Raw genomic sequence first — 17,132 nt, forward strand, 5'->3', positions numbered from 1 at the left:
CAACGGAACTTGGGATATTTCATATGAATTCCTTTTAGATTATGTGAAAATAAATTCCCCTTGCCACTTTTGAGATCAAGTTTAGTATTATTAAAATTGAAGAGTCTTAGACTAGCCAATTTTCTTATTTTCTATATGACTAATCTAGGAATGTTTTTCCTCTTTTGTAGAAATTGAGGTTATTGGATTAGTTGTCCTCTGAGATCTCTTATAGTTCTTTTCAATGAATTTGTCATTTCTAAAATATAGATAATTTTTTTGGACGCAGTGGGCTTAAAGTACATTTAAAACTATGCACAATGGAGAGAGGTTCTGAATAATTGTCTTTTACCATCCAAAGCTAAGAGACTGAAACTCTGAAGCCTGTGAAAAATACATGAGAAATATAGTGAGAATATACATAGTGAGAAATACCCACTATTTGTGTATATGTGTACATGTATCTTCTGTGTAGAAAGAAATCACACACTACCGGAATTAGTTACATTGCACATACGTAGTACCTTGGGTAAGAGAATATGTTTAAGATTTAGAGTTTAATTTCATAAAGTGGGACTTCAGGAGTTAGAATTATAAGGAAGATTGTTTTTTGAGACCATGCCCTTATTTGTGGTGGCTCAATTTTGAAGCTATTGAAAAAGGGAACTTTAAGACAATAGAATCTGTTTTTTAATTTCTTTTCTGAGTAGTTTTGTACTTTTGCTTCCTCGACTGTAATAATTCAGCAGGCATTTATTAAGTTCTTACTAAGTGCTAGAGATTCAAGGGTTTGGGTTAGTTCCTATCTCAATGTTTTAACAGTGGTTAGAGAGTGGCATATGAATGTGTAAAGCTGATTTCTGAGGCAGATTCCTGTTGTTTCAGGGCTCTATAAAAGTTCATTCAAGCAAGTTCAGGTTGGTAGGGCCAGGGTGTTATTTGACATTTCCTAGTCTGGTTTTGAATTTGAATGGTTTTGAATTAAAAAAACCATTTAGCTAAGTGAAATGGTAGGAGGTGGCATCTTATTGGTAGGCAGTTCCATTTTCATTACTCTAATTGTGTGATTTATCAGGATTTTCAGCTTTTTATAAATGTTAGAGTGTTATAGGACAGAATTAAAAAGGTTTAGAATAAAAGGAGTTTAAGAAAAGGACTTTGTGACAGGATTGTTATACTTTTTACATTTGATGGATTTAGCTAGCAGTTTTTCATTTTCATCATCATACTTCATTCAGTTAAACACTGGGTAGAGCAGGTGTGTGTAACGTCATTCTATCCCATATGTGAATAAACACACCATTTTATATATAAAAAAAATTAATCCTCCACAACTTGGAGGATTACATTTTCCCTGGAATTATACAGAGGGTTGTGACTCCATTAGGCATTGTGGCACATGTTGCTGTTTGTATTGCATGAAAAATCAGGTTAATAGCTACCATGTCTATGAGATTTCAAAGTCCCCATAGTAATGATTTTTCTAATGTATTAATATTCAGACTGCCAGAAAATTAACTTATTGTATGCATATCAAGATTTTGATGCATTGTCTTCCAATTTCTGAATTGATCATAAGATAGTGTGAAGCATGCTCTTAATACATTTTCCTTAAAATATAATATATGGGTAGTTTGTATTTTAAATGGTTTTCATTATTTTCATTTTCCTGTGCCATGTCTCTACTCGTCAATTTTCCTGCTTTTAGAGGTTTCTAGATTTGTTTCCTGTTGTGTTTAAGTATGATCTTTACTGTGAAGTGTATAGAACTTTTAACTACATTAATTTATTAAATGATATCTTATTAGTATATCTTTTATCACTAAAGTAAATGTGGTCTACTTAGAGATACCAGACTAGTGTACTGTAATAGATAAGCAGAAACAAATGGAATGTGTGTCTATTTATATGTTTGTGTGTATACATATACATACATATATATATATATATCAATCCTAACTTAGTGATTTCTACTTTTTCAGACCAGAGATATTTTATTTATTAAAATTTCAGATCACTGTGTTTACTACAATTGCAAAATATAGAGATCTGTTAAAGGTCAGAAGGAGAGATACAAGGAAAATGCACTTTCAAATTATATGTAAACTTCCTATTGAATATAAAGTTATTGATGTGAGCAAAATTAATATTGCAATTACCCAAATATGTACGAGTGAAGAGTTAGAATTGTACAGATGAATTTTTGTCACAATTAATTAGTAACTTGAATACTGTCTTTGTGTTAAATTTATTCATTCTTAACAGAGTTGGGTTAAAGCTGATATCATTAATTATGGCATCTGGTAAAATTGTTTTGGAAAGGGTATTAGCATAAAATCCATTGTAAATTAAGGTTCGAACAACTATATTTCAGATTCTTTCCTAGGTTAAAAGCACCATTGATTTATAAAGCAGACTCATTGTTTCTCAATCCATACAGTAGTTTTAAAAAGTTTTTTTTTTAAAGTAAGTTTTTATTTGTTTTTGCCACCATAATTTATCAGTTTATTATTCGCAATGAGCCATCTCATATAACAAATAGTGTTTTTAAATACTGAAAATTGAAAAAGAAAAAGAAGAGGAAAAAAATTAATAACAGTGTTCACTACATCAAAAAATCATCAACATGTATTTGGTATATTACCCTCATAGACTTTTCACCTTTGCAGAAGAGTGGCATGGAGGGGTGTCTTCCCATCTCTATTCTTTTTAACTATGCCTATTTTTTGTAATTTTGCATCTTTCAATTTTTATTTTTTCACATTACATTGTTGCAATAAGAAATACTAATATAATGATTGTATCAATAATAGAACTTTTATGCAAGGAGATTCCTGGAAGCTCTATTCATTTTGAAAAACTGTGTATCCTTTATATACATATAAGGTATAGAGTTGTGCCCATTGGATGTGAAATTTTTCTTCCTTAATAGCCACCTTTGTATTGTCTTTTCCTTTGAAAGTTGGAAGCTGTGTTACTCCATAAGGCGGCAGTATGGCATTCGATAAAGAGCCCTGACTCCCAGAGTCAGAGAATCTGATTTCAGATTCTCCCAGGAAACTCTCTTTTAGATATTACACAATTCACTTAAACTTCCTGCCTTTCACTTTCCTCATCTATAAAATGAGCCTGCTGATCTAGATTGCCATCCAGCTCTAGCTCTGTGATACTTTGATTCTGTCAGATACTGTATTATTGCTTGAATGTGCGACTTCTCAGTAGGCTGCGTAGACCATACCGTTCATACATCTTCTTTATCCTTGCTCTGAGTATGGTGTTCTTCTACTTGATTCATTGGGTAGAACTAACCATTTGTTTCAGTATCCTTTAAGACTAAGATGTTGTGGGATTTTTTTTTTTTTTTGGTTTTCCCTTCCCTTCCTGTCATCGTCATCATTTTTCCTTCCTTCCTTCCTTCCTTCCTTCCTTCCTTCCTCCCTTCCTTCCTTCCTTCCTTCTTTTCTTCCTTCCTTCCTTCCTTCCTTCCTCCCTCCCTCTTTCCCTCCCTCCCTTCCTTCCTCCCTTCCAGAGGTCCTAAGTAAAAGTTATAGCTATTTTTATAACTCCCAACAACTTTTAGCCTGCTATTTATCCTGTCTGCTTAGTTTTGTTGTCTATTAAAGGGGGTAAATTATTTGTCCTATTGGGGACACAGGGGTTTTAGAATGAGAAGATGACATATTCTAGTCCATTTCTGATGTGAAATAGGATTCCCTAGAATAGGCAGTGGTATGTATTGTTATCTTTATTCTTTATTTGGCACAGTTTAACTCATACAAAGGAAAGGACAAGATTTAACTTAAGACATCTGGGGAAATGAGGAGAGAAGGAATGAGAAACATGGATCATAGTCACTAGAGAGAAAAGCATGTAATTAAATCCCTGAAGAAGATCTAGTACATGCATATTGTTATAAAGAAGAGGGTAAACTAGATACTACCAGTATTAATTTGGTGACAATAGTGGTTGTTTAGATATGTGGTTAGTGCAAGATCACCTGAGTCTTGCCACCTAGCTAGATGTTGTAACAACTCTCTCCTTTAAAACAGTGCCCAGGCAGGATCCCTCAGGTTAGTGGATGGGTATTCCTTTCAGGTCCCACCTGGGGTTGATCAATAGTGGGTATTGGGCTCTGTTAGCCTTGGACACATTTATCTGACTGCATTTGCTCCCTCCCCAGAGAAGTGATGATACAACCACTCCAGGAAGGTACTTGATGCGTTTATATATATTTCAAGGAAGGAATGTTTAGGAAATGGGAAGAGGAATAGGAAACCCTAACACTAATCTTTTGACAATACTAATCCCTCAGGACTGTAGGCTGGTTAATGATTCTGGCTTGTTCTTCAGCTCCTCTGGCTTAGCCTGGCCACAGCCAAACCAGAGCAAGCAAGCTGTTGGATGATGTCTCTCAGTTCCTTCTTCTTGCCAGATGTTATGCCCTTCTACAGCCTTTAGGAACCACCCTTTCTACCCTCTTCTTCTTCTGCCCACTTCCCGGATCTCTCCCGGGCCTGGGATACCCAGATATCTAAGGATGGTTTGGATGCCTAAATGTTTAGGTTCAGAAGAATCAGAGGATTCACAGTCTGGATACAGGTCGATCAATGTCAGTGGGTTCAAAACAGGAGTTCTTGTAAGACTTAGCCAAGCAAAGCCTCAGTTCCCAATAGACCTGGGTGCTTGCTTTTTCTGGAAAAAATTTAGTCTTTCTTGATTTCACACAAAATGCATAAATTTGTAATTAATATGCCTTATTATCATTTGTAACAGGAAAAATTTAGAGATGATAAAAAGAGAAAATGCACAAGTATATGTCTAACTTCAGCCTTTTATATACTTCCTAACAGATTCACAGAAGTGTGACAGCTTTGCTGAGAAGAGACCTTTGCTTGGTGTTTGTAAGAGCATTGGATCTTCTGGGTAAGGAAAGATGTTAAAAAAATTTTTTTAGTTACTTTTTTATACTTTATTTTAAAAAATTAATCAGTTGAATATTTTTAAGTGCCTGCTATTGGCATTATTTTTTAATTTTAAAAGATATTTTCTTTTACCAATTATGTGTAATAACATTTTTCCACATACATTTTCTGAAGTTATAAGATCTCAATTATCTCCATTTTCCTTTTCTCAAGATCTCAATTATCTCCGTTTTCCTCTTCTCTCCCTTTACCTGAAGATGGTGAGCAATTTCATCTGAGATTATATATTTTTTATCATGCAAAACCTCTCTCCATATTGTTCTTCATTTTAAGAAAATACATAAAACCAAAACCCCAAAATAAAAGCACTACTCTATACTAAAGTGAAAAATGATATGCTTTGATTGGCATTTTAACTCCAACAGTTATTTCTTTGGAGTTGGATAAGCATTCTTTGTCATAAATCCTATGGAATTGTCCTGGATCATTGTATTGTTGAGTGTTGCTAAGTCTTTAGATGTTGATCATTCCTCAATATTGCTGTTATTCTATTTAGTGTTCTCCTGGTTATGTTTATTTCAGGTTACATCAATTAATATAGCTCTTTCCTGCTTTTTTTTTTGAGATCATTCTGTTCATCATTTCTTAATATGCCACAATTTGCTCAGCCATTCCCCAGTTGATGGCTACCCTTTTAATTTACATTTCTTTGCCACCACAGAAAGAGAGCTGCTATAAATATTTTTGTACAATTAGGCCCCCCCCTTTTAAAATCTCTTTGGGATATAGACTTAGTAGTGGTATTACTGGATTAAAGGGTATGTACAATTTTATAGCCCTTTTGATATAGTTCTAAATTTACCTTCAGAGTGGTTGGATCAGTTCACACGTCCACTAGCAATGCATTAGTGTCCCAGTTTTGCCACATTTCCTTCAACATTTATCATTAAACTCTCATATTGGTCAGTCTGTTAAGTGTGAAGTGGTACCTCAGAGTTGTTACAATTTGCATTTCTCTAATCAAGAGTAATTTGAAACTTTTTTTCATATAATTATTGATAGGCTTTTATTTCTTCATCTGAAAACTACTGGTTCATATGTATTGTCCATTTGTCAACAGGGGAATGGCTTGTATTCTTATAAATTTATCTTAGTTTTCTATTGTAAGAATTTAAAATTTAGGTTTTATGCTCAATGTGAAAGTTCTAGAGCAGTGGTTCCCAAACCTTTTTGGCCTACTGCCCCCTTTCCAGAAAAAATATTACTTAACCCCCTGGAAATTAATTTTTAAAAATTTTAATAGCAATTAATAGGAAAGATAAGTGCACCTGTGGCCATCACCGCCCTCCTAGATCGCTGCAGCACCCACCAGGGGGCGGTGGAGCCCACTTTTGGAATCACTGTTCTAGAGTAATATTGTGGTCTCTGATTTAAAAATATTACAGCTTAAGTCAAAATGACTTTTAGCAGCTTTATTTACAAAGAGGTGGAAAGAGTAAAAGTGGAAAAATGTAGATAAAGAGACAAATTCTTATAAGCCTACCAATTCTTCTCCTGAGAAGCCTGGCTCAGCCCCAGCAGCCTTTCCCCAAGACTTTCCACATGGATTTTCCTGGTACTCCTCAACCAGAAGTCCTGGTAGTATCTTCAGCCAGAGTTCTAACAAAGCAGCCTCCACCAAAGCCAAGGCAGGAATTTCTAGAACCAATCTCTCCAAAAGCCTGGAAAGGAAGACCAGTTACTCACCCAGCAAGCCAATACAAGATCCAGGGAAAGAGTCTACTCCTTCAATCCAGCTCACCAACACAGAGTCTCCAAAGACGAACTCCAAAGGAGGAGTTTCTTGGACTGCAAGTTCAGGACTTTTTATAGTCATTTTTCCATGTCACTTCCTGTCCTTTCCCACTTTAAGGGAACTAGGTGCAGTCTTTCTATTTGCCTAGCCCTGCCCAAAGGTGGGGCACTGGTCTCTGGAATTGTAACTCATTCTAGCAAGTGACTCATACATAGTGTTAAGTAGGGGTGCTTTGAGTTCTTGATTTGTTTAGCTAAAAAATAGACAAGGGGAGAGTTAATCCTATCTTCACACTATATATTTATGAAATGAAATCCTTATTAGATAAATTTGTTATAAAATTTTTTACCATTTTCTTGTTTACCTTCTCATCTTGGTAACTTTTGTTTGTGCAAAAAGTTTTGTTATACTGTCCATTGCAGTATATAACTATGGAGTTTTCATTCATTTCCATGATCATAGAACAAATAAATTTTAAATGCAGTATTTTGTTTGTATATCACTTCAATTTCTATTCCTGGCCCCTCTTAGAGAAAATACTTTAAAAATAAAAGAAAAAAGAACAAGATAAACACATTCCATAAGTTCAATAAGCCAGTAATTCTGACATTACTTGCAAGGTTCTGCACCCATTGACTCCCTACTTCTTCCAAGGAGGTGGAGAGAAATGTTTGTCTTTGTTTTTCTTGTCAATGGCACTTATTTCTAATTTTTTGCTACCACAAAAATCTTTTTAATGTAATGTAAATTAGGGCTTTTCTTTCATTTCACTGAGCAAGTGCAGTGGCTTGACAGCTCTGAATTTTTATGTTGGAGTTGATTCCAGCAGTACTAATTAAATCACTTGACTCTGTAGAGTGGTAATGGTTATATTGGCTCTCTTTAACCAAAACAGGGATTCATAACCTTGTAGTAGAATAGTGCAAATAAAAAAACTGCAAGCTATTATCATTTCTTTCCTGTTATGTTTTTTAAATTGGGAGTAGCATGTCTTTCCATTCAGTTATTTGCAGTGAATGTAGGGAGGGAAATGGAGAAATGATCAGGTTCTGCCTGCAGTTTCAGTTCCTGGCACATGGAGGTGCTGATGCATTTGTCTGCCCCTCCTTTCTTCTGCTTTCACTTTCACAGTTTTCATTTTCACTTTTTTAATCTTTTTTTCTTGTGGGAAGTGGGGTTAGGATATCTTGGAACTGATATAGATATCCTAATGTATATAGAAAATAATTGAGGCCTGAGAGGGGAAAGAGTGGTATGATATGTTGCCCTGAACATCAACTTTTAACAAAAATATATATGCAGTTGTTGCTTGTTATTAAGGGGTTTTATAGGCCTTGGTGACTTTCTGTGCCATCACACCATTTTCCCTAAATGCCCAGAATTACTGTTAGTGAATATTTGTTGTGCATGGTTGGGACTATAGTTAAGATTTTTAAAAAGTAAAATGTTTTTGCTATCTTTTGTTTTATATTCCTAAATTTCCTCTCTATTCTTGGCTTTCTTAGAGGAACATTTCTTATAACAAATACTTAAAAAAAAGATAAAGCTGAAGAAGAGAAAAAAATTAACAAATCTGATAAACTGTCAAAATACTTATATGCAACATCACTATCCAGGTGTGCCCTACTGCTTCTCTTCCCCCAGACCCTTCTTCCCCCCCAGAATAAAACCTCAAATAAATAAAAACAAAAGAGAACAATGGAGAGAGGTGTCTTCTTATCTCTTTCTTAGGCTCAAACTCCATATTGATTTCTTAGCTCTCATTATTTTACTCTGTATATTTTAATGTAAATTTTTCTATGCTTCTTTGTATTAGTTATATTTGTTTTTTCTTACAGAACTGTAATATCCCATTACATTCATGTACCTCAGTTTGTTTAGGCATTCCCAAATTCGTAGGCATCTAGTTTGTTTTCAGTTCTTTCCCACTCCAAAAGTCCTATTATAAATATTGTGATATACATGGGGCCTTTTGCTTTGTCAGTGACCTGAAGGGACAGAGTATATATCTAGCAGTGGAATATTTGGATCAAAGAATATGAATATTTTAGGTACTTTCTATGCATAATACCAGTTTGCTTTTTTTTGCAGTACTAATTCACAGCTTAACCAACAATGGGTTGGTTTTCCTGTCTTTCTATATACCCCCCTCCCAACAATGACTATTCCCATCCTTTTGTGATCTTCACCTATTTGCTTGATAGGTGGTGAAACCTCAGAATTATTTTGATTCGCATTTCTTTTATTATTAGTAATTTGAATATTTTTTCACAAAGTTTTAATAGTTTTCACTTTTTGAAGACTGCTTTATTTCCTTTTTATGAACTTAATATTTCTTTGGAAATATCAGCAATTAAATAAATAACTAAGGAAGAAAACCCCAAATAAGACCTTAGTTTTTTCAAATAAAAAAAATACTTAAATTTTAACAGTGATCTTTTTTGTTCTATTTGGACCTCTCTTTTGCCTACTTTCACAATTTTGATACTCTTTTAAGTAGTCTTTGTTCATCAATATATATGATGTTCTCCTAATCCCACTTTTCAATTACTTTGAATCCTTTGTATGAATCATAAAGTTTCTGAGTCTCGTTGGAAAAGCTACCTTAGAGGCCATCTTAGCCTTAAACCTGAACAGGATAACTCTTTACATCATAAATGACAAATGGTCATCCAGTCTTTCCATAAAAATTCCAGGTGAGGCATTTAAACTCCTTCTTAAGGAAGGATATTTCACTTTTGCATAGCTTTATTAATTAGTATTTTTGAATTTACCTACACTGTTTTCCTCTTTGTATTATGCATTGCTCCAAATTTTATCCTCTAGTTTCAGGCAGAACAAGTCTAATATTTCTCTTATGATGACCCTCCAGATCTACTTAATGACCTCTGTCATGTCCCCTGTAAATCTTCAGACTACATTACTCCAGTTCCTTCATCCAATCATCACATACAGCATGACTTTTCAAGGCTGCTTATTCACCTTTGGTGTCCACTTTTTACTCAACTCTCTTCTATGACTCCAAGAAGCCAGTTCCCCTGGCTGCAGAGCCAATTCTGTATTACTGTTTCATTTTGTCTCTTTTGCTGTTATGTTTTCTTTAATGTTCTTTTATTCTTTGTTCATATATTATACTTTTTGGGTGAATTCCAAATCATGCTTTCATTTTTAAAAAATTTTCATTTAAAAAATCAAGTATTGGGGGGCAGTTGGGTAGCTCAGTGGAGTGAGAGTCAGGCCTGGAGACAGGAGATCCTAGGTTCAAACCCGGCCTCAGCCACTTCCCAGCTGTGTGACCCTGGGCAGGTCACTTGACCCCCATTGCCCACCCTTGCCACTCTTCTACCTATGAGACAATACACCGAAGTTAAGAGTCTTAAAAAAAAAAAATCAAGTATTTTAGTTTAAGAACACAAAAAAGAGGCTATCGTATGAATGTTAAATTCTATTACAGTTGACTAAATAGCTACAAAACATTCTCTATCTGTATCCTTCTCTGAACTCTTTTTTTCTCTATATAAAGATATAAATATTATATTTAAAAGGGGTATATAGTATATTGAGCAAGGACTAGCCCCTTTGGTATGAGATCTTGTAGAGCTCTTTTCAGGGCTACTCATCCTTTCACTAAACTCACTCATGGCTCCAAGAAGCTATAGTGTGTATAGTGGCCATACTCTGGTAAAAACTGGCTGGGCAAATGGACTAATTACCAGGTTGAGGTTAAAAAAGAAGACATCAAACCCACTTGTGAATTAGGGGGATCTTTACAACTAGCATGTGAAGACTTCCCCTGTTGGAAAGGTTCCACTGAATCCTTAGCCATTGCCGGTTGCCAGTGGACTTGAATGACTCTTAAAGAGAGTGAGGCATATGATTTTGTGCAACTCTGCCTTACTTAAACCCAATTCACATAGAAGTCAAAACATCACTTTATGACATCATTGGCCTTTTTCAAAAACAGAGGATGGAAAACAATACATTTTTTCTTCTTCAGACCATTCTCTCCCAGTTCTTTTAAATAATTAAATGTATGACTATATAGTTCACCTGGTGACTTCCTGACTTCTCTTCTATAGGCACTTGTCAGTTAATCATTTGCTTTGTCAATTATGGCACTCAAACTTAAAATAGTATACAAACTATGTCATAACCAGAGTATAGTATGGAGAAATTGAGATTTCTTAGATCTGAATCCTAAACTTCCATTGATAACATCCTGCAATTCCTCTAACACTCTTGTGGATTTCAGTGTTGATTCCTATTGAACTTATAATTATCTAAAACACCTTAAATGCTGTGTCTTTATACCTTCCCATTTGATCCTTTATATTTATTTAATTCCTATTTTTCTTTTATATTATATTAATTTCTCATTTCATTAATGCAACAAAATTTATTCATCCATTTCTCAGTTTTTCCCCCCTTTTTCAGCACTTTGAATGAAATAGCTGTGAATTTTTTAATAGATCTGTTTCTTTTCCATTTCATAGCATATTTTAACTCTAATCTTTATAGTATGGTTAAATTGAAGGTTTTTAAAAAAATGTATAGGAAAGCTATCTGAACATATTAATAGGAAAAAGATTTTTATCAGAGCATCTGGGGTATGCCGACACATCTGGTGGGCAGTATGGTAGGTGAGTGTTATTTTTCCTGCTCCCCCATTATTCTACCGTTAGCTTTACCATCTTCTATGTCCTGTTCCCTTTGGGGGACCCAGCAGGAAGTAAGTACTGTGGAAAGCGGCCTCTGTTCTAACCTTGCTACTAGTGATCCTTTTCTCTCTTCTGGCTTATTGCCAAACCTTTATGTTTACAAGCATGGGGGATAGTCTCCAAGGGTTATCCAATGAATTATCCTAATTCATTCCTACTCTTAGCCCCTCTTATTGCTCCCCAACAATTGTGAGTGAGAGCCATCTAGTCTTCTCCAATCATATTTCTTCTACAACATTCATTTCTGCTTTATCATAGGAACTGGGGCCACCTATTTTTTCCCTTGGGATTTCTAACAACTTCTCCTGTGAAAGTATTCCTCTTTGCCTTCATCAGTTTATACTTAAACCCAGAATGTGTAGTTGTGAGAGATCTAGCCATATTTACTTCCCATTGGTACCTTCCTATACTCCATGAAAAATACCTACTTCTGAATGGTAATCTAACAGAGTGATTTTAGTATTTTTATTGTAATTCTCAGTGTTGGGCCCTCTCTCCATTTAAATGTTTAATGATTTATTTTCCCATTTAGTAAATGTAAAAATTAAACCTTTGCCTCTGACTCCAAGTCTATGTGAATTTTTAGAATGATGTTCTGCTATTTTCTTTTCTTACCTTTAAAAAAAAACAAAAACGTTCATGGCTGACCAGAAGTAAGTATGTTTGTTTTGACTTCTTGCTGTGTTATCTGTTTACAATTTTCTAAACTGTTTAGAGTGTGTGATGTGTTTGTCAGAGTGTTTATAATCTCACGAACATTTTGAGATAGGACTATGTGTTCTTTTTGTTACAATTATTGCATTGCAGTTCTTGGTTAACTGGTATAATTCTACAATCCTAACAGTTGATTCCTATGAAAAGATTTCTTATGGTTTCATTGCAAGAATTTACATTAAATTTCTTTGACATATCCTGAAAGGCAGTGAATTACAGAAAGATCAGTCTCTTAGATACAAAAATAGTTAATAGCTGTAATTTTTGTTGGTAGCAGAAAACTGGAAATATATGGTTACCCATAAACTGGGAAATAACTGAATATATTACTGTAAAGTATTATTATTTTGCCATAAGATATGATGAATTGGAAGAATTCTGAGAAACATAGACTTATATGAACCCTTGTTGAGTAAGAAAAGCGGAATCAGAATATCTACAGTGACTATAATGTGAATAAAAACAGTATTAAAAGACATATTAACTCATAATGCATACATTTATCAGTCTTGTTTCCAGAAGATTTATAGTTTAGGTATAGAACCTTGGAAAAGGATGTCATGTACCCTGTCAGTTGTGCTTACTGTATTGACTTTTTTTTCTTGTTTTAATTTTTTTATAAGAGGGTTTTATGTTATATAATAGGAAGTAATAACTATAGTGCTGAACTATAATGCTTTTGTGTTTAAATTTTAGAGTTTAAATTTTAATTTAAACAAAAATATAGTTTGTGATATGGAAGTAGAAAATTATATAGTTTGTTATATTGTTTTGTTGTGATCTACTTAGGTACTTCAATGATCTGTGAAAATCTGTTGTGGTAATCCTTCTAATAAGGCAGGTAACTCTTTTATACCTGCTTTTCCTGTGTCTTTGTCCAAATTTTCCCATTAATAATGTACATAGGGGTAGATTTTCTTTTTCTCCTTTAGTATGCTGTGATGCCATTGTATTAGTCAAGGTGTCCATCTCTCTCTTTATGTTGCCATGAGTTGTATCCTAGTCAAATACATCCTTGATAATAACATAGAAGTCATCCTTGATTCTTCACTGTCTTTCACACCACATACCCAGTCTATTGTCAGATTGGATGTTTGGGGTATAGATTTGACCTTTCTAGCATCTCTTAGGTGTACCTCTTTGCCTCCTATAATACTTCCACCACATTCATGCAGACCTCCTGTCTAGTCTCATGAAATAGTCTTCTACTGGTTCTGCCTGCTTTAAGTCTCTTTCTTTTCAAATTTGTTGTCTGTTTAGCCACTAAAGTGATTTCCTAAAGTGTAATCCTGTTAGGATTAATTAAGCCATAGGGTTAATGAGGACCATTTGATGTAATTGGGATCTTAGCAACTAAGGACAGGGTAAAGAATAGTGGGTAAGGTTTCTTTAAGGACAGACAGACTCTTGGGAAGAGTGCCTTTTGGAATTCTGGGTAGCCAGAATCAGTTGGTTTACCAACTGCTGACCTGCACAGCAGGGGGTCTCCTGGAGGTTTTTTCCTCAGGAGGAGGCTGGTGTTTCTGTTCCCTGGAACACTGAAAAACCCAGTGGTAGGTGAAGGAGGAGAACAGGTTAGAGTTTCTGGAATAAGTTTGTGGGGAAAATCAACAGAAAAGAGAAAGAGAGGCAGTTTTTCCTCTGTGTGGCAGCTAAGAGGGCGAAGCCATTTTGATGTCTGCTTAGACCAAAACACCTAGCTAGGCTGGAATGGCTGGCAGTTGGCAGAGAAAGTGAATAACTGAACTGATTTAAAGCTTAAAGAGATCTAAGGAGACAGTAAACTTACTTATATAAGAAAAAGAGAGGTAGTTTTTTCCCCTCTGTGTGACTGCAGAGTGGGCAGGGCCTTTGAGGCCTACCAAAGGCCCTGAACCCTCTGACTAGGCCAAGAAAGTACTGGGAGTTGGAGGAGTAATCTGAAGGGATACAAGGAGGGAGTTGTAAGTTAGGCTCAGGGAAGCCTGAGGAAGAAGCATGTTCTTGTGAACTAGAGGGAAGTGGGTAAAAGCTTAGCCCCATGTAAGATTTAGGGATCCTAATCCTCAACCTTTATTACCTTTCCTTACCTTTCCTCAAACCTTTTCCAATACTTATTAAATAGAGGTTTTTTTTTATATCTGTCTCCAACAGTTATCCATTGAGCAGGCCCAAATATTTACACGGAGTTTCCCCCACTTAACATTCCTATATTAAAATTCCTGGCTGTTCTTATTTGCAACATTCTTGGTGATACATTATAATTAATAATACTACCTTTTCCAGATTGAGTAAACTGAGGTTGACAGAAGTTAAGTTCACATAGCATGTGAGATAGGATTTTAGCTATGGTTTTCTTAATTCTAATTCTAGGACTAAAGCCAATACATTTAGCTACACTAATAATCTAACATGTCATGTCACTTGTCTATAAATCAAATGTTCTTTATACTATGCCATTTATAAGGCCTACTATACCTGATATTTTGTAATATAAATCTATATATATGAATATACATATATATTTTACATTATTATGTATGATTTCATGAGTATATAGCTTCCTAATGAAGAATCTCAATGCAGAGCAGAATCCACTTTTGGATAATATTTATATTACACATTTTTTATACATACATTATTTAAATCTTAGCAATTGGGAAAACAATTTATTGATTAGAAATCTGTGAATCTTAATAATGATAGGTTGTCAGGAATGTGTGTCCTCCATGAGATGGTTAAGCCCTCTTTGAATTTTTTTTTTAAGGAGTTGGTTTATTGTTGGTCCTTCCTACTCAAAGAGGACCAACATGAAATCATGATGTTGGGGTCAACTATGACTGGCCAGACGAATGAACTTGAAAGGCCCTACCACAGGGTCAGCACAAATAATCTGTTTGAACATTTGGGATGGAGATGTCTCTAGATTTGTGCATCTCACATTTCTTTTGAGCTTCTTTGATTCTGCTTTGCTCATATAGCATAGTACTTTCTTCAGTGTGGTATGCAACAGGAATTTTCAATAAGATGCATATTAAATAATTATCTAAATGAACTGATTATATAAACAAGAGAATTTTACATGTAGAAATTTATTAAGGTAATTTTTATGAAAGTTCATAGGATGGATGATAGTTGAGTTTTTTCAGAAGTTAACTAACCCAACTCTGATAGATTTGAACCCGAGACTGCATATTTAAAAATCTGCTTCTATTTCTACTTTACTACATTGACTTTTTTCCCTTCATAAATGCTGAAAATAGTTTTTTGGTGATCTTGTCAACATAACTACTTAATTTATTTACAACTTTGTCAGGATGGAGAAGCCTCCCTTATAAGTTATTTCTGTGTTTGAATATTGTGTCTGATAAATCCAAAGGGATTTCCTTTATAAGATAACAGTAATATACAGAGGACAGTGATATGAAAAACTAGGAACTGCTAATTTTGGAAACATTATTTCATAAAACATATCCAGTGTCCCAAAAGTCTTATTACAGGTTAAAGTTGCTTAAAATTGCCCTAAGTCTCCTGGGATACCTTTGATAATGCTGACATAAAACATGTAAGTATGAATCAAGCACCTAGAGAGGGTATGAGAAAGGTGTATAGAAAGATTATGAGAAAAGAGAATTAGTTCTCCATCCCTTTATGCAAAAACTAATTAACTTAAAAAAAAAGAACCTTTCTGATCCCACAATAATTTGTTTTTGAAAATAATTCTCATAACTTTTTGTTTGTATATAATCTTAATTTTATAGTAAATTCTTTTCTCTAACAGAGAGGCTTCCTTTAAAACAGAATAAAAAAAGAAAATAAAATATTTGAGTAAAATTAGCTAGCACATTGAAAAAACCTCTTATATTCATTGTTCCATATCCATAGAAGGGAAAGAGATTTCTTTTTATATTTATGTATAGAAGAACATAAACTGAGAGCCATTTGAAGAGATAAGTCTTCAATTACAAAGGAGATGAAACATGTTTTTGAGTAATAAAGTATTAGCCAAGATGAAGAACTGTGGAGATAGCAGACAGAAAGGAAGAAATGGGGGAAGGAGTAGAAGGGGATGGAAGTGGAAAGATGGGAAATGAGGAGAATCAGATCCCTATTTCTCTACCCTAACTTTTCGAGAGAACAGCAATTACTTGGGGACTTTACCTAGCATTAAATGCTTCTTACAGACTTGTGTATGACAGCTTCTTACAGACTGTGTAGAACTAGCCCTGGACCTAGAATCAGGAGGACCTCAATTCAAATCAGGTGCTCACTATATGTGTGATCTTGGTCAAATCATTTAATCTCTATCCACCTCAATTTCCTTAACTCTAATATGAGGGGTAATAATAGTACCTACTTCCAAGAATTTTTGTGAAGATCAAATGGTGAAGTGCTTAGAACTTATGGTTCCTGGCACATAGTGCTATCATTATTTATTTTTTTTTAAAGTTTATTCCCTTCCCCTGCTTTTGCTCAGTATATATTTCAGTGCAATAAAATATTAGATGTTCAGTAAGTATTTTTTTATAAATAAATATTCACTTTGAACAAGGTCCTATTTTTTAAGATGAGATTCTAAAGTGGCATTATTTTATTTTTCTTCCTTAGAATAGTATGCCTGAAAACAGCTATTTTTCAGACTAAATGCCCTGCCATTCTTGGAGTGAAGGGTTAGTGCATTCTCCTTTACATTATCTGGGAGCATGGTGCTAGGCCATTTCTCACCCTTGGAAAGATATACATAGTGCAGATTATCCCATATAAACTTTGGAGAATGTTTGATTGCATTATAGGAGAACTGAAGTCTTCTAGAAAACTATTTACAAGTCACAAGTATACCTCAACAAAATGCTTTTAGGCAAAATAATAAAAAAAAGATTTTTTTCTGTTTTACTTTGTAACTTTGTTTTCATTTTTCATATAGTTTTTAATTAAAGTTATGATATATCCTTTAAAAAACCAGTCTTTCCAAACTGTACTCTCGCCCTCTAAAAGACATTTATGAAATATATATGTAAGGATATA

At 34.4% G+C, this 17,132-nt stretch overlaps 1 protein-coding gene across 1 annotated transcript in view; it reads left to right on the top strand.

Moving 5' to 3' along the window:
• The window catches only part of BCAS3 (BCAS3 microtubule associated cell migration factor), an 881,625-nt gene that overhangs the window by 110,218 nt on the left and 754,275 nt on the right, over nt 1-17,132 (top strand). Inside the window, exon 6 of the mRNA XM_044671669.1 lies at nt 4,830-4,902. Within this exon, the coding sequence (XP_044527604.1) occupies nt 4,830-4,902 (73 nt within the window). The remainder of the gene's footprint in view (nt 1-4,829; nt 4,903-17,132) is intronic.

This window comes from Gracilinanus agilis, chromosome 4 (genome assembly GCF_016433145.1).
Source record: "Gracilinanus agilis isolate LMUSP501 chromosome 4, AgileGrace, whole genome shotgun sequence".
NCBI lineage: Eukaryota > Metazoa > Chordata > Mammalia > Didelphimorphia > Didelphidae > Gracilinanus > Gracilinanus agilis.